At 40.3% G+C, this 19033-nt stretch overlaps 1 protein-coding gene across 3 annotated transcripts in view; it reads left to right on the top strand.

Annotated features, from left to right (window-relative positions):
• Positions 1 to 7172: 7172 nt before the first annotated feature.
• NSUN5 (NOP2/Sun RNA methyltransferase 5) overlaps positions 7173 to 19033 on the top strand; it is a 59662-nt gene continuing 47801 nt past the window's right edge. For 2 of the 3 annotated variants that reach the window (XR_011557574.1, XM_070735037.1), the window contains exons 1-4: positions 7173 to 7378; positions 9398 to 9520; positions 11783 to 11954; positions 14959 to 15067. Coding sequence is in view for 2 of the 3 variants with exons in the window: in XM_070735037.1 (XP_070591138.1) it covers positions 7253 to 7378; positions 9398 to 9520; positions 11783 to 11954; positions 14959 to 15067 (530 nt within the window). In the remaining variant the exon portion in view is untranslated. The remainder of the gene's footprint in view (positions 7379 to 9397; positions 9521 to 11782; positions 11955 to 14958; positions 15068 to 19033) is intronic. The other variant, XM_070735036.1, reaches the window with a different exon arrangement.

The following is a 19033-nucleotide window of genomic DNA, read 5'->3' as shown; positions in this document are numbered from 1 at the left end:
TAATTGGGTGGAAAAAAGGAAGCAGAAATAAAGCTATATAAAGGGATATTATGTTGAATAATTATAAAAATGTAAGAAGGCTACTGTAGAAATTAAGTATAAGTATATATATACGTACCAAAAAAAGGCTTTACATAAAGCCGAATGAAACCATTGGTGCTGAGTGTTGTAAAACAATATACAAGATATATGGATAGAAACATAGAAACATAGAAGTCTGACGGCAGAAAAAGACCTCATGGTCCATCTAGTCTGCCCTTATACTATTTTCTGTATTTTATCTTAGGATGGATATATGTTTATCCCAAGCATGTTTAAATTCAGTTACTGTGGATTTATCTACCACGTCTGCTAGAGGTTTGTTCCAAGGATCTAGTACTGTTTCAGTAAAATAATATTTTCTCATGTTGCTTTTGATCTTTCCCCCAACTAACTTCAGATTGGGTCCCCTTGTTCTTGTGTTCACTTTCCTATTAAAAACACTTCCCTCCTGGACCTTGTTTAACCGTTTAACATATTTAAATGTTTCGATCATGTCCCCCCTTTTCCTTCTGTCCTCCAGACTATACAGATTGAGTTCATGAAGTCTTTTCTGATACGTTTTATGCTTAAGACCTTCCACCATTCTTGTAGCCCATCTTTGGACCCGTTCAATTTTGTTAATATCTTTTTGTAGGTGAGGTCTCCAGAACTGAACACAGTATTCCAAATGTGGTCTCACCAGCACAGATCAGCTGTCAAGATAGACAGCAAGGGGTGGGGTGTTTGTTACATGATTTTAGGTGTTTTCTTTTTCTTATTTGTTTTTTCCCTTCTATTTCTGTATATGTAAGATGTTTGTTTTGTTTTAAGACAATGTACAATATAAGATTAGGGTTCCACAGATTATGTACTGTCTATTTAATTGTATATATTTTCAATTTTTAATAAAATTCTGATTTAAAAAACAGAGTAGCTCTTCCTTCTTATCTCCTGCAATAAGCAATAAAAGGAAGGATAAAGAGATTAATACAATCCTAGGGTGTAGGAAGAAAAAGTATCCAAGAACATACACTGAGGAAGGTAATTCATTTAAGGAACTTTGAAAACTTCTGGATGTCAAACGTTTTGGGAGGAAGAAAGCTGAAAATATAACATTTAGGTAACTGATATTCCATATTTCATAAGTGTGAAAAATGGGCCACTATTTTCAGTGCCATTATAACTAAATGAACTGTTTGTAAGTCGAGGACTACCTGAAAGGCATAGCTTTTACTTACATTGTTGATAAATGTATGACATGACATGAGTCTTTATTGATTAGCCATTGGGCCACCTCTGTCGTCAGGCATGGGGGAATTGAAATTTTCCCTTCCCCCTAGGCTTATAGAATTTATACATGGTATGCTTGTATGTATGATTGGTTCTTTAAATTGGTTTTTTTAAGATTATTTTTAATATTAGATTTGTTTACATTGTCTTTTTTATTGTTGTTAGCCGCCCCGAGTCTTCGGAGAGGGGCGGCATACAAATTTAATAAATAAATAAATAAATAAATAAATAAATAAATAAATAAATAAATAAATAAATATCAAAGTGCAAAGTTGCAGAAACAAATTGTTACTAAAATTTGATGAAAGCAATTTAAAATGGAATTTGATAAAATACAATTTAAAATGAAATTGGAATAAAAGACAGTCTAAAATGAAATTGAATAAATATAATAATTTTATAGATAAAATATGATAAAATTATATTTTGGTGTCACCCCTGCAATCTGCCCCAATCAATCCCACGTATGTAGATATCAACCAAACCATTTTGTTTAAATAATGTGCTGTGTTAAATGTCATTTCCAGGTTCTGGCCGCACATAAAGTAAGTTGTTTTGATATGGGGATCCTAATGGATTATTTGTTTGATATATAGATTGAAGCACCTGTCTCTCACCCTCTTATAAAGCAACAGTCAAATAGGATGTGAACCAGGTCTTCTACCTCTGCCACTCCTCAAATGCAGAGACGTTCATTACAGGGTATAGAATGGAATCTTCCATATCTGCCCATTGATAAATGTATGATTTATTTAGGACATTTAAATTGCAACCCAATATATATATATATATACATATAAATGTATAAATGAATCGGGAGAATAAATGTCCAGAAAGGAATATTGGAGAGGAATGAAGTATTTTTGCTAACAGATATATCAAGTACTAGAAGGAGATAATGTGTTAAAATTTTATACATTTTGTTGATGACCAAATTCAGTTCTGTGAATCATACATGTGTCCTTCGCACCAAATTGCAGACATATTCAGAAGCTGTTTGTATTAAATTTGCTCTCTACAGATCCTACCTCCCATAAATGTTTCCATTTATGATGAAACCTTGGCACACAACAAGCACTGGCAATGGAATCAGTTCTTAGAAGAAACTAAACTGAAAATAAATGTTACCAACTTCAAAATAATAAGAAAAAAATATTATCAAGAAGGAAAATAGCTGTTAAATATTTTATGGCAGGCATCCTCAAACCTGGGCCATGGACCGATACTGGTCAGTGACCTGTTAAAAAAACCAGGCCACATAGCTGGAGGTGAGCACTGGGCAAAACTAAAACCATCCCCTTCAGCCCATGGAAAAATTGACTTTCATGAACTCTGTCCCTAATGCCAAAAACGGTTGAGGACCGCTTTTTTGTTGTACCATGAGGAGTTGTAGAATCTACCTTCCAAGTGGTTCCAAGATAACAAAAAAAACCAAAAACCCAACACTCATATAGACCCGATTGGCTCATAATCTTTCTATCAAGGTATCCCACCTTTTTATTTATATTAACTCTTGAATGGTCAAAGCACATGACACAAAACATATGTTTTGTTAAACGCATCTTAATTCTTAGGGCAGACAAGTCTCGCTGTCTCTTTACGTTGTACAAACTGAAGACCAATATCCAAGGATATTTAACTTTTGAATAATAGTTCAGGTCAGTGGTCTGAATGTAACACCTGTAGGATGTTTTTGCTGAAATTTCATTGGAAGCCTAAGAGGAACTTCCATCTTCATCCATAAATCACATCTTTCTTAATTTCCATATTTTCTAAAACAATTAGAATAAATAGTCAAAGAAAATATTCCTACCTTTTACAGCTGAGATGCTCTTATCCTTTTTAGTTTTCTGCCACCTCCCTTCTCCTGTAATCAGAGTATTTCTAGACAAGACACTTTACATTACTTTAAAATGTCCTGTTGGTTAATTTTTTTTACTATGGCAGATTTTGGACTTCTCCACCCAAAGTGAGAAGAAAAGCATCTCTGCCTTTAATTTTTTTCAAAAAGAGAGCTTCTGGAGTCGATCGCCATCGGTTCAGGGAAAGCTTCTCCAGAAAGCAAATTGAAGTAACAGTCATGTGCCAATCCTTGGCACTTATAGAGGCAACTCCCAGCTACATCGCTGACTGGCCCATGTATTCTTGGAAAATTGGAGATTAAAATACTCCCACACAAGTCTTTTCCTTGAATGTTGACCTTGTAGAACAGATTTCCTTGTCCTCTTCGACATAATATAGGTAGGTATTCATAGTCTTCGTTATACTTCTGAAGGTTGATGCTGAAAAGCCACACTAAGGAAGGACTTTTTTTTAATATAAAAAGTTCTTTTTAAACAAACACACATACAAACAAACAATGCATTCTCTCTGAACAGAGTATTATACAGCTTATACCATCCTCAAACACAATTTATACATTTTCAGTTTCTGCCATAATATTCTGTTCTGCCGGCGTGTTTCAACCCCCTGTAATTACAGGGTAATTAGTCCAGGAAGACACATACCACATGATAAAAGGAAAACCCAAAAGTTTTTATAAACAGAAAAACAGAAACAGCTCCCTTTTTAAATGTCAAAGGGGTTTTCTGGTACACACAAGGCACAGGTTAAATGCAATCCAATTGCTCACCCAATAACTGGGAAATTGAGTCCAATTCTAAGGTCCAGAGAGTCCACACACAATCTTGAACAGCACAGAAACCACGATTTTGATGAAACAATGAATCAGATAAACTGCCATGAGGCTAAAACACCAGGCGGCAGTTTTATCTGTAGCACTAATTACAGCAGCCCCACCCAACCACAAGTGGCCTCATTTTCTCTTGTAATAATCCATCAGTTGTTGTCTCCTATGCATCACTCTACGCATGCGTGGATGGGTCATTAATTCTTGTTCAGAATCCAGGGATGATACAGATGATTGATCTCCTCCTGGGCTGTGTGCGAAACTCCCCTCTTCCCTGTCACTCACGCTTCCTTGGTCAGAGGAGGCTTTGTCAGCAGATTCCATTGGGAGCAAAACAGGCCTGCGGTATGTGGATGTTTCCCCCACATCCACCTGCACATTCCTTGGAGCAGGAGCTGGGCCAAAGCTAACCACAACAATATTCTTTCTCTGTATTTTTTTTTTAAATTTTACTTTCCTCCTGTATCTTCTAATATTTAAACAATAATACAATTTGCCCTAACCCCAAATATTTCTTATTCCCTTTTTCAAGTTGAAACATTAAATATTTTCTTTACTTTTATTTTTTAAATCTCCTTCAATCATCCAAAGAAGTTGTAATAATATAATAATCCAATTTTGCTTTTCAGCATTTTTTTCATTTATCTTTAAAAACAATAATTTTCTTTAGAATTACTTTTCACCTCTCCTTTTTCAACTACCATCTTTTTCTGAATATAAGATTTCCCCCCTAAAATGGTGGAAATGTTGCTGCATCTTATACACTGAATATAGCCATTTTTTGCTGTCCCGAAGCCTCGCTCCTGTGTCCCATTTTTGCAAAAAATGGACCCATTTGTTTTGCAAAAATGAGATGGACAGAGAGTCTGGGATGCCTGCAGAAAACTCCTAGGTGCTGGGCGATGGCAAAAATGCCTGTGTTTTTGCAAAAAACAAAAACAAAAAACCCAAACCCCACCTAACCAAGGTGGTCACTAATCAACCTTAGTACTGTATATTGTGAAAATAAGGCACTAGGTATTTAACTAAGTTGAGTGTGTTGTCTGGAAGCGAGTACATGTCAAAAAATGAGAACACAACATTAAAGATAATAGACTATAGGTCCCCCCTCCCCACAGTGCGGTCAAGTTATACCTCTATGGCTATTGAAGATGACATAATTTGTATTTAAACCTGGCCTATTTTCTCACACAACTTTGTATGCAAGAGGGAGCAACTGGCCAGTTTTCCAGCCAATTTATTTATTTATTTATTTATTTATTTATTTATTTATTTATTTATTTATTTATTTTTTACTTACTTACTTACTTACTTACTTACTTACTTACTTACTTACTTACTTACTTACTTACTTACTTACTTACTTACTTATTTATATTTGTATGCCACCCCTCTCCGCAGACTCGATTTTCTTGTCTGAAGGTGGGTTTGGACCTGATCACCACCTCCACCACTCCAATACCCACTCCTGCTCCAGCATCCTGGCTCTGGGGTAAGGCAGAGTAGCAATGTTGTCTGAACATATCGTCCCATTACAAGTATTGCCCACAAGATCATATGCTGCAACGTTCTACCTGTCAATGACTACTTCAGCTTCAACCGCAACAACACAAGAACACGCAACAGATTCAAACTTAATATTAACTGCTCCAAACTTGACTGTAAAAAAATATGACTTCAGCAACCGAGTTGTCGAAGCGTGGAACTCATTACCTGACTCAGTAGTGTCCACCCCTAACCCCCCAACATTTCTCCCTTAGACTATCCACGATTGACCTCTCCAGATTCCTAAGAGGTCAGTAAGGGGCGTGCATAAGTGCAGCAGTGTGCCTTTCGTCCCCTGTCCAATTTCTCCTATCTCATTTATCTTTTCTTCCTTTCAAATATGTTCACCTATACTTTTATATCTTTTCCTTCTATTCTTTTCTTTATTTGGTATTACTACATAACCTATTCTCTTCAATGTGTATTATGTATTGGACTAAATATAAATAAATAAATAAACCAAACAAAGAAACAAACAAACAAATAAATAAATAAATAAATAAATAAAGTTATGAATTCAGTCAAGGTATTGCATCCCAACACACTGATATTTCAGTAAATGAGAGAATACTTGTAGTCCAAGTATATGAGGGGTCTTTGATTTTCTCTGATCTTGCTTGTTTTCTTACAGATGTTTCATTCCCCAAATTAGGTATCAACATCAGTGATGTTTATGGCTGCATTGCATTCCCACTGAGGGGAACGAGATCTGAGTTGCAAACATCCGATGGCCACTAGATGGCATACAGGAAAGAGAACACTCTTAAGCCTTTAGCGCCATCTATGGACTTGATTCTTGTAACTAGTTCTGATAGCCTTTACATCAGTGCGGTTTCCAAACTTGGCAACTTTTAAGACTCGTTGGACTTCAACGCCCAGAATTCCCCAGTTCCAGCAGGCGGACGCTAGAGATCTCGGGACCAAACTGATTTGTCCTTCATTCAGCATTTCTTTAAGCTTATCCTTGTTTTTTACGTACACAGAATGACGACTGCAGTGAAACTGTCAAACTTTTCACGAAGGCTGCATTACTATTACTATTAATCTTCTCATTGTTCCTATCACCCCTTTCTTCCCATTTATGACTGTATGACTGTAACGTTGCTTGCATCCTTATGATTTATATTGATTGATTCCTGATTGCTTATTTGCACCCTATGACAGTCATTGTGTTGTACCTGATGATTCTTGACAAATGTGTATTTTATGTACACTGCGAGCATATGCTTCAAAGACAAATTCCTTGTGTGTCCAATCACACTTGGCTAATAAAGAACTCCGATTCTATTCTATTCCATTCTAATTCCAAGTCTATTCTATTGCATTCCAGTTCCAATTTCCATTCCACTTCCATTCTAATTCCAAATCTATTCTACTCTATTCCATTCTATTCCAATTCCATTCCAATTCCTATTTTATTGTATTCCATTCCAATTCCCATTCCATTCCACTTCCATTTCTAATTCCAAGTCTATTCTACTCTATTCCATTCCAATTCCATTCCCCATTCCTTCCCGCGCGTGGCATTTTGCACCCAATCTCCAAACTCGTTACGTCCAATACTGTAGTTCGATGCTATAAAAAGCTGCCGTAGTATAGCTCTACGAAAAAAAAAACCTTGCTTTACGCACGCGCAGTTCATTTCCTCGCTGAACGCGTGCGCGCCGGGAGGCTCCCAGAAGTCCGGATCCAAACACCCCGAGGAAGATGCGGCAGGGCAAGCAGGGAAGCGGCGCCGCGTTTGGTCTTTACGGCGTCGCCGCTTCTATCTTGGCAAAGTTGGAGCGTCGGGAAGGTTCTCTGAAGACTCTCGTCTATGGCAGTCACTTCCCGGCAAGTTGACGGGTTTTTGCACAACTTAAGAGTTAAAAAATGAATGGAGGTGAGGGGTGGGAATAGACCCTCCACGTGCGAGGATAGGCTATTTTTTTATTGCTAACTATAAATACTGCTGGACGACAGTTAGTTGTGGTGGTGGTGTTCTTCTTTTTAGGAAGCGGGCTTCATTTGAAGGAGTTCAATGAGTATTTTGGGTGTAATTAAAAAAAAAATCTTCTGCCCAAAACGATGCAAAAATGCGTTGGGTCTACAGTAAAAAGTTTATCGTAGGTTAGCAATGCCTTTAATGGGCTGCTGCTTCTCAAAAATGGCTTAGCGTTGTGTGTCCAAAATACAATTTAAGCCTTGAGGTTATTGTACCTCAAGTGACAATTCTGGTTTGATTTATTTAAAGATGAAAGAAGAAAAAAAGAATGAAAGTAAAGATGCCTTGGTTTTGTTTTTCCTGGCTATCCATGGTATTCCCCAGATTTTGCCCAGGACCAAAATTCAAAAGTGTCAATACTCTTTCTATCCTGTTCTCCCCCCCCCCAAAGTCCAACATTCACTTGCACTGTTCTGATCTTTGTAGATTCTGACAAATTGCAGCATCTGAATATGTTTTTAAGGTCTTCAGGGCTGCTGTACCAAGCACTGGTCTGTGATTTATCTCTTGACTGGCTTGTTGCTTTACTATTAGTTGATCCTAAAAAGCAGAGCTATTTACCACTTCAGTATCTTCATTGCCAACTCTAGGTCTGGTTGCTATATCTGTTGACATGAGTTTCATGTCTATTGTCCCCTTCCTCCCTCCCTCCCTCCCTCCCTCCCTCCTTCCTTCCTTCCTATATTATACAAATTTAAAAATACCCCAATACATAATAACAATGCTAAAACGTTTATCCTAATAAAACAACATGCAATCAACACTCATGCATACTAGTGGCTGGGCAGAGAACCATCTCTTAAGGACTTCAGGCCTGCTGACATACGTAGGTGTGTTTTAAGTGCTTTTCGAAAGGCGAGGAGAGTGGGGGCAGTATGAATCTCTGGGGATAGTTGGTTCCAGAGGACTGGGGCCGCAACAGAGAAGGCTCCCCCCCATGGTCCCATCAGCCAGGAGGCCGAGATTGTGCAACCTTATTGGTCGCTGGGATACATGAGGCAGAAGACGGTCCAGTAAATAATCTGGTCCTAAGCCATGTAGGGCTTTATATTAATCTTTGAGGGAGAAGGGCAATTCAGAAATGTGAAAGATTAAATAAATAATGTTAATCCTGTTTTTTCATTTTTACTGATTTTCCTTACAAAAAATTGAAGACCATTTGCCTTGTCAGGTATCAGAGTAGTAGTACCAGCATAGTGCAAGTCACTGATATTTTTTTCTTCCCATTTTAAACCCCCCCCCCCCCCAATTATATGCTTAGCATATAGAATGAATAAATAAGGAGAAAGGATACCACTTTATATCATTTTTTTGCTGACCTGGAGTCAGTCTTTTCTGCTATGTTCCATGGCTTTCCCAATGTTTTGCGAGTCCCATTTTGCTAAGGACATTCCATAGTTTTATAGTTTATTTTTGTTAGCATGTGCAACTACTGTGTAATAGATTCCGCAAACCCTTAAGTCTTCTTTTTTAGTTTTGGTAGGCCTCTCCCCATATGTTTTCCACTGTATTTATTTATTTTATTTATTAGAAACATAGAAACATAGAAGACTGACGGCAGAAAAAGACCTCATGGTCCATCTAGTCTGCCCTTATACTATTTCCTGTATTTTATCTTACAATGGATATATGTTTATCCCAGGCATGTTTAAATTCAGTTACTGTGGATTTACCAACCACGTCTGCTGGAAGTTTGTTCCAAGGATCTACTACTCATTCAGTAATTGATTGATTGGATTTGTATGCTGCCGCTCTCTGAGGACTCAGGGCGGCTCACAACCTATGGTCTTCCAGATTTGTTGGCGTTGTTTGCTTAGTATCATCATCAATTCTTCTGATTCCATCAACAACATTCTTTCCTTTTGCAGAATACACGGCTGCTCTATGCCCTTGTTTCAGAAACACGTCGCTATTCTTCTGTCCTGGATTCTATCATAGAGGCTGCTGGTTTGTTCCGTGCTGAAAAGAAGCTGCAGCCACATCTGGCCAAGGTGAACAGATGTGACCATTCCTTATGAGAAGGTTGAAACCATTTGTCATACAATCTACAACTCCTTATTTGGGAGTTGTCTTGCGTTTAGTAACTGCATGGATCATTATTGCTTGGAAGTGCACAATCAGTATTTTGTAAGTGACTTCAACCCGGGCTGCTCATGTGGATAGATTTGGGGGAATCCACAACAGCAGGCCCCTTTTTCTGGTACCTGGTAATGCCTTTGGAAATGGAGAAGGGAACAATGATAGAAGGGAAAGTCCAACTATACAGTGGTACCTCTACTTAAGAATGCCTCTATTTAAGAACTTTTGTAGATAAGAACCGGGTGTTCAAGATTTTTTTGCCTCATCTTAAGAACCATTTTCTACTTAAGAACCCAAGCCTGGAAAAATTCCCCAGCAAATTTGAGAGCCGCACAAAGGCCCAGCCTGTTTCCTGCCATTGCCACTTTAATTCTGGCCATCTCAGGCTTTTCTGGGCTGCCAGAGGAGCCTTTCGGTGGTGCTTAAGGAGGTGTTGGCAGTCCAGAGCGAACGAAGCATTTTCCTTTCTCTGGGCACTTGGAGAGGGAATGCACCTCTGCCAGTGGCCAAAGAAAAGAAATGCTCCCTTCGCTCTGGGCAGCAACTCTCCTCCTCCTCTACTTCCTCCTCCTCCTCCCACCCAAATTCCAAGCGTTTATTTCATTCCTAATGGTTTTGCATGCATTATTTGCTTTTACATTGATTCCTATGGGAAAAATTGCTTCTACTTACAAACTTTTCTACTTAAGAACCTGGTCACAGAACGAATTAAGTTCTTAAGTAAAGATACCACTGTATGAGGGGATGGAATGTAGAAAAAGCATGCAATGTCAGCCATTTGGGTGTTTTTTCCTCTTTCGCTGTTCTCTCTTGCCTCTAGAAGTTTTAAATACTCCATCCATTTTTAAGAAGAAATTGGATAGCCATTTGTCCTGAAGGATATAGCACAGAGGCCTTCAAACTTGGCAACTGTTAAGACTTGTAGACTTCAGCATAGCTGGCTAGAGAATTCTTGGAGTTGAAATCCACAAGTCTTACAGTTGCCAAGCTTGAGGACCCCTGATATAAGGTCTCCTGTTTGAGCAGGGAAAATGATACCTAATAGGTCCCTTCCAACTCTATTATTCTGCATTCTATTCTATCTTTTCTTTTTCCTTCCTCCTTCCTTCCTTCCTTCCTTCCTTCCTACCTTTCATAGAAACATAGAAGATTGACGGCAGAAAAAAACCTCATGGTCCATCTAGTCTGCCCTTATACTATTTCTTGTATTGTATCTTAGGATGGATATATGTTTATCCCAGGCATGTTTAAGTTCAATTACTGTTAAATGAAGATTCAACGAATATCTTCTGCCACCAGCTGGAGACTCTGGTTTGTTAGGGAAGGTTTGCCTCTTTGCCAATGATTCTAAAGTGTACAATAGGGTTGATATTCCTGGAGGCGTCTGTAATATGGCAAATGATTTAGCTTTGCTAGATAAGTGGTCAAAGCAATGGAAACTGCAGTTTAATGTTTCCAAATGTAAAATAATGCACTTGGGCAAAAGGAATCCTCAATCTGAGTATTGTATTGGCAGCTGCTTCTGTAAAAAGTGTTGGATTAGGATTGTTAGCTTCAGGTCTTCCCTCAGCCATAGAAAGTCATTGGACCCATCTTCTTTTCTCAACTCAGCTTGCAATGTGGGAATACAGATAATTCAATGATTATATTCAAGATAAATACCCATGAATTGAGGAGAAAAAGAACCATTTAACTATGACAAGTAAATATATCCATGACTCAAACAAAGTTTGATTTTCAATGCCTTCTTTCATTCCGTCTTACCGACATGTCTTACTGAAGATTAGCTGGTGCTGTCCAGGTGTGGCCTATCCGTCTTCTTAAAAAAACTTCCTTAGATACACCATAGCTGATATCTCCTCAATCCATTGTAGAGCCAGATATTCCACTCTAAGGCTCAGATCCAACTTTTGGAAACAAAGAAGATTGATGGCAGAAAAAGACCTTATGGTCCATCTGGTCTGCCCTTATACTATTTCCTGTCTTTTATCTTAGGATGGATATATGTTTATCCCAGGCACTGTGGATTTACCAACCACGTCTGCTGGAAGTTTGTTCCAAGCATCTACTACTCTTTCAAAGAAATAATATTTGCTAATGTTGCTTCTGATCTAACCTCAGATTGTGTCCCCTTGTTCTTGTGTTCACTTTCTCCTGCTCCTCTCCTTTCCTAGGTGTTGGTATATGACTTACTCATTGGCAAGGGGCTTCGTGGTGGAGGGCGTGGGAAGGCCCTGGTATTGAAGCATCATGCACGTCTCCAGGCTGAGCTTGCCCGCTTGAAGGTCCAGAAAAAAGTGAGCCGCAATGAAGATCTTCTGCCCCCAGCTGGAGATTCTGACAGAGGTAGATGCTTGGAGGTTTTGGAAGAGGTCGGAGGGTCGAACTTAAATAGACAGCAGTGTTACATCAGCTGCAACTGAAAAAAAAATGGGAATAAAAGCTTTGCAGCTTTTGGAAAGCCTGTCTCAAATGTTTGGCCAATGTGTGTCTCTTGGCAGCAATTGGGCAGGATTTAACGCTGGGTGTCTGAAACTTAAGGTCAGCTCCGTCAGTCAGCCAAAGTTGGATTTGCGTGTTATGTTAAATCGTCATGAGATGTATTTGGTTTGGCTTCATGTGTTGTGTGAACCAGCCCTTACGGTTCATAAAATACGATTTATGAGTTACCATGCTGACTGAACTCAGAGAACTGGAGCTTACTCAGGCCATGATGAAATCACCTCGAGGCTCGACTACTGTAACGCTCTCTACATGGGGCTACCTTTGAAAAGTGTTTGGAAACTTCAGATCGTGCAGAATGCAGCTGCGAGAGCAATCATGGGCTTTCCTAAATATGCCCATGTCACACCAACACTCCGCAGTCTGCATTGGTTGCCGATCGGTTTCCGGTCACAATTCAAAGTGTTGGTTATGACCTATAAAGCCCTTCATGGCATCGGACTAGAATATCTCCGGGACCGTCTTCTGCCGCATGAATCCCAGCGACCGGTTAGGTCCCACAGAGTTGGCCTTCTCCTGGTCCCGTCAACTAAACAATGTCGTTTGGCGGGACCCAGGGGAAGAGCCTTCTCTGTGGCGGCCCCGACCCTCTGGAACCAACTCCCCCCAGATATCAGAGTTGCCCCCACCCTCCTTGCCTTTCGTAAGCTCCTTAAAACCCACCTCTGTCGTCAGGCATGGGGGAAATGAGATATTCCCTTCCCCCTAGGCTTATTAAAAAAAAAGTTATGCATGGTATGTCTGTATGTATGATTGGTTTCTTAAATTGGGTTTTTTTACATTACTTTTAATATTAGATTTGTTCATATTGTCTTTTTACTGTTGTTAGTTGCCCCAAGTCTATGAAGAGGGGCAGCATACAAATCTAATAAATAAATAAATAAATATACATACATACATGCATACATTTATTTGTCGCTCATCCCAAAGCAAACTCAGAGCAGCTAACAAGTGGGATAAATACAGTAATATTAAAATATAATCAAAATTACATAATAAAATCAGTAATATAATAACAATAAAATAATATCTTTAAAAAAACCATACACACACAGCAGTCAATCTAATTCCAGCCCTGCCAGAAAAGCCAGGTCTTAAGGGCTTTCCTGAAGACCGGTAGGGAGGAAATAGTGCAAATCTCTGGGGGCAGTTGATTCCATAGGGTCAGAGCCACCACAGAGAAGGCTCTTCCCTGAGGACCCGCCAACCGGCATTGCTTGGCAGACGGGACCTGGAGAAGGTCGGCTCTGTGGGCTCTTACTGGCCACAATGAGGTATGAGGTCGGAGGTGGCCCCATAAATAGTCTGGCCCTGACCAATACCTTGAATTGGGTTCAGACACTGACTAGCAACCAATGCAGCTCACATAAAGTTGGAATAACACAGGCATACCTAGTTATTACACGCGTTGCATTATGCACCAGCTGAAGTTTCCAAACACTCTTCAAGGGTAGCCCCATGTAGAGCGCATTGCAAGACTCAAGACGAGAGGTGATGAGGGTGTGAGTGACGGTGTGAAGCATCTCCTGGTCAAGGTAGGGCCGCAACAGGTAGACAAATCGAACCTGTGCAAAAGCCCCCCTAGCCACAGCTGAGAGGTGTTGCATTAAGTATTAAGGCGTGAACGAGAGCAATGCCTGTGGGAAGTTTTCTTCCAATCTGGCTACAATCTATTCTGGCTACGTGAGATATTGTTCTTGCTAGATCAAAATGGCATCGGATCAGAATACCTTCCTGACCGCCTTCTGCTGCACAAATCCCAGCGGCTGATTAGGTCCCACAGAGTTGGCTTTCTCTGGGTCCCGTCGATTAAACAATGTCGTCTGGCGGGACCCAGGAGGAGAGCCTCCTCTGTGGCAGCCCCGGCCCTCTGGAATCAACTCCCCCCCGGATATTAGAACCACCCCTACCCTCCTTGCCTTTCATAAGTTGCTGAAAACCCACCTATGTCACCAGGCATGGGGAAATTGAGGTATCCCTTTGCTAATATGATTTATGTATGGTATGATTGAGTTGTATAGTTATTTTAAGGATGGGTTTTTAAATATCTTTTTAAGTATTGGATTTGTTACATTGTTTATTATTGTTGTGAGCCGCTATGAGTCTTCGGAGAGGGGCGGCATACAAATCTAATTAATGATGATGATGATGATGATGATGATCCACTGGAACTTGCTCCGGAACTACCATTTGCCAGTGGCAAAGAACTGGTGGGATCATAAGCCCGAAAAAGTGGTTGAAAATGAGCAAGCAAAACTACTGTGGGACTACCAACTTCAGACTGACCGAATTTGGAAGCATAACACACCAGACATCCTGATTGTGGAGAAAAAGAAAGTATGGATCATCGACATCGCAATCCCAGGGGACAGCAGAATTGAGGAGAAGCAGCTAGAGAAATTAGTGAAATACGAAGATCTAAAAATCGAGCTGCAACAACTCTGGCATAAGCCAGTGAAAATGGTCCCAGTGATCCATGGCACGCTGGGCGCAGTGCCAAAGGATCTCAGCGGACATTTGAAAACCATCGGAATTGACAAAATCTCCATCTGTCAATTGCAAAAGGCCGCTTTACTGGGATTGTCAATCATAATTCGCCGCTACATCACGCAGTCCTAGGTGCTTGGGAAGCGCCCGACTAGTGAAATACGAAATTCAGCATAGTGATCTCGTTTGCTGTGTTGTATTGATATTATTATTATTATTATTATTATTATTATTATTATTATTATTATTATTATTATTATTATTATAAAATGGATACAAAAGACAAAGCAAGTTACACATTATGGAGAACCTAGGAATTTGATTTAAGAAGACCTCTGTCTCTTTCCCCCCCCCCCCTCAGCACTTCAGATACCACGCTACGTCCGAGTGAATTTATTGAAGACGTGTGTTGATGACGTCATTGATTACTTCAAACGCCAAGGCTACTCATACCAGGGCAAAGCAACCTGGTTAGTTTATTGTTTGTTTGTTTGAGGACTCTGGGTTGCTCACAGCAGAGAGAACATCTAAAAAGAATAATTTTAAAAGATTATTTAAAACCCCTTGAAATCATGCATACCTCTTGTTTACTCTTCTCCAACCTCTGCTCTGTTTCTGAGGGACAGGCGGGCTCTCAGTGAGCAATTGCAGATTCTCGAAAAATTTGCAACAGACTGTAGCGTTGCCAACTTTTTGGGAATCTGCAATTGCTCACTGTTCCTCCTCTCATTCATTCATTCATTCATTCATTCATTCATTCATTCATTCATTCATTCATTCATTCATTCATTCATAGACTCAGGGCGGCTTACAACATGTTAGCAATAGCACTCATGTGCAGCCCAAAGCATCCATTTTCATTCTGGCCTATCTGGAGTTTTTTGTGTATACTCCCGTTCAGCCTGCAGATTTTTCGGATTCCGAAGGGGAAAGCGATTATGAATTGGTAAAAGGGCCTGATTTACAGACAGAAAGGGAGGAGGCAGGTGACGTGCAGATGCATTCCAGTTCTAGCGAAGAAGATGTCAAGTGGGTGAACCCTTACTTCAGACGCTTGCAGAGGAGAAGTGAACAAGTGTTAGGGAAAAAATATTAGAAGGGGAGGAACTGGTTAATTAATTTCCTCACACCGAGAAAGCTGAGTCGTCAATCTTGCCGTTTCAAAATGGGGGCTTCTCTAACCATCTCTGCATAAGCTATACATTGTGTGAATTTATAAGCCTGCTTTTATGACTCTGGATTAACACTGATTAGCCCATAAATTTTAGAATGACTTGTGGAATGTGTTTATATGACTTTCAAGTTACTTTCCTTTAATGCTAAAACTAGAGATGATAAAAGAAGGCGCTGCGTGCAAAGATGATTGAGGGGAAGAAGAGGAAAGAGAATAAAGTTGTTGTTGTGTTTTACAAATACAGTATATGCATTTAGCAATCCTTTATTTCAACTATTAGTTGCCTTAGCCTGAAACTAGAACACAGTTTATCTTAAAAAACAAACAAACAAGTAGAGTCCAGCCTGCTTACAATGGATGAGACACACAACCAGGGAATGTGAGGACTTTAGGCTAGAGTAGGTGTGTCAAACTCAAGGCCCGTGGGCCGGAACTGCCCCCTCCGGATGTTTAAATCTGGCCCACAGAGATGGCCTGGAAATAGCAAAGGACAGGCCTGTGGTGCCTCTGGCAGCTAAAATTGGGCATGAGGTAGTCCCCCTGTGCCTTGTTTTTGGCCTGAATGGCCTCATGTAGCACTTTGCCGGCTAAAATAGGGTGTGTGTGGCCCCATGGGCCCCTGTGCCTCATTTTGGCTGGCAAGGTGCTGCAGAGGGTGTCAGTCCTATCTACACACACACACATACGGCCAGCCCCTGAAGGAGAACTTCAATGCTGATCCGGCCCTCAAAGAAATCCAGTTTGATACCCTTGGGCTAGAGGGATTTTGAGAAACAACCGAAAAGTAGACAGTGGCACATCACCATCAGACCATTGGCCAGGAGGCAACACTGAAAGGACTGTGTAGTAATTGAGGCCAACGTAGCTTGAGGGAGACTTACTGTCTGTGCAGATTGTCAGTCATCCAGGTCATAGTTGTCCCAAAGGTCACTGGATATTCTTGTGTTTTTGTGTTTTGTTTTTGTTGAAGGTGTTTCGCTTCCCAGCCTAGACCTGAAGAAGCTTTGTGTATTTATTTATTTATTGTGCTTATATTTATTAATTAGCACCCGAAGGACTGGGCGGCTCCCACTAAATAAGAACAATACATAAAAACAATATAAAAATATTAATAAAGAACCCTACTCAAACACACATACTCTCACACTCATTCCTAGCCGGATCTAGGTTTCGTTCGCTCAACGGCGCCAGGCCTGCTGGAAGAGCCAGGTCTTCACAGCTTTGTGGGAGGCCCAAAAGAGAGGAAAGGAGGCTGGCAAGATGGGAAGGGTGTGAATCTCTGGAGGCAGTTGGTTCCATAGAGTCGGGGCCACCAGAGAGAAGACCCTTTCCCGCAGGCCCGCCAGTCGACATTGTTTGGCTGACGGGACCCGGGGAAGGCTGACTCTGTGGGCTCTGAGTCAGGCGGTAGGGAAAGCAAGTAGGATGCTTGGCTGCATAGCTAGAGGTATAACAAGCAGGAAGAGGGAGATTATGATCCCACTATATAGAATGCTGGTGAGACCACATTTGGAATACTGTGTTCAGTTCTGGAGACCTCACCTACAAAAAGATATTGACAAAATTGAACGGGTCCAAAGACGGGCTACAAGAATGGTGGAAGGTCTTAAGCATAAAACGTATCAGGAAAGACTTAATGAACTCAATCTGTATAGTCTGGAGGACAGAAGGAAAAGGGGGGACATGATCGAAACATTTAAATATATTAAAGGGTTAAATACGGTCCAGGAGGGAAGTGTTTTTAATAGGAAAGTGAACACAAGAACAAGGGGACACAATCTGAAGTTAGTTGGGGGAAAGATCAAAAGCAACATGAGAAAATATTATTTTACTGAAAGAGTAGTAGATCCTTGGAACAAACTTCCAGCAGATGTGGTAGATAAATCCACAGTAACTGAATTTAAACATGCCTGGGATAAACATATATCCATCCTAAGATAAAATACAGAAAATAGTATAAGGGCAGACTAGATAGACCATGAGGTCTTTTTCTGCCGTCAGACTTCTATGTTTCTATGTTTCTTATCGGTCGATGAGAGGTGTGCGGCAGAAGGTGGTCCCAAAGGTAACTTGGTCCTGAGCCATATAGGGCTTCTTGGATGAGAAGCGAAACATCTTCAAAGAAAAACCAGAAAGCCCAGCAGCCTCTTGAAAAAAGCACCTTCGGGACAAGGAGACTTACAATTGTTTTAAAAGTTGCTTGCGATCACTAGCTATAGTTAAGCGGAGTTTACCCCAGTAAAGGTAACATATGCCCGCCCCGCCCCTCTTGCAGCCCCTTCGCTGGGAGCGCTTTCGTCCCGGACTTTCAGCAAGGGGGCTGCAGTAGAGGCAGGGCAGGCATTCCACAAGTGCTCGGAGAAAGCGCTCTCGCAGCCCCCTCGCTGACACACAGAGAGAGAGGGAGATAGAAAGTAAGTGAGAGAGAGAGAGAGAGAGAGAGAGAGAGAATGGGGGGAGAGATAGCAAGAGAGAGAACAGGAGAAAGAGAGAAAGAGAGAAAGAGTGAGAGAGAAAGAAAACAATAGAAAGAGAAAGAAAACGAGAGAGAGAGAGAGAGAGCAAGAGGGGGAGAGAAATCGAAAGAGAAATGACTCTTGATTTAAAGCATATGGTAAAAAGCACCCAAATAATAACAGAGAAAAAAAGCCCCAGCCGTTTGTGTGTGTGTGTGTGTGTGTGAACTCTTGAACCATTTCCAATAGCTCACACACACACACACACACACACACACAAAAGGGGAGGAGACAGGGATGGAAAAAGAGGAGAAGATAGTAATAATAGTTATAGATTTTGGTTTTGTTGTATTATTAATTTCTTTTAATAAAAAAGAAGGGAATTTTTTTATTTATTTATACATACATGCATGCATGCATGCATGCATACATACATACATACATACATACATACATACATACTTCTATACCGCCCAATCCCAGAGGGACTGTCGCTCAGACACTATACTTTTCCGCCCACACCGAAAAAAAATTAGAGGGAACATTGTCTGGTAGGAGAGGGTTTTCTAAAGAATCTAATAGAATAGAATAGAATAGAATAGAATAGAATAGAATAGAATTCTTTATTGGCCAGGTGTGATTGGACACCCAAGGAATTTGTCTTGGTGTATATGCTCTCAGTGTACATAAAAGAAAATATTCATTTGTCAAGAATCATGAGATTCAACTCTTAATGATTGTCATAGGGGTCAAATAAGCAATCAGGAAACAATCAATATTAATATAAATTGTAAGGATACAAGCAA

Source organism: Erythrolamprus reginae, chromosome 1 (assembly GCF_031021105.1).
Source record: "Erythrolamprus reginae isolate rEryReg1 chromosome 1, rEryReg1.hap1, whole genome shotgun sequence".
In the NCBI taxonomy this organism is placed as follows: domain Eukaryota; kingdom Metazoa; phylum Chordata; class Lepidosauria; order Squamata; family Dipsadidae; genus Erythrolamprus; species Erythrolamprus reginae.
Note: the sequence above shows the minus strand (reverse complement) of the source record. Positions and strands in the feature narration are given on the sequence as shown.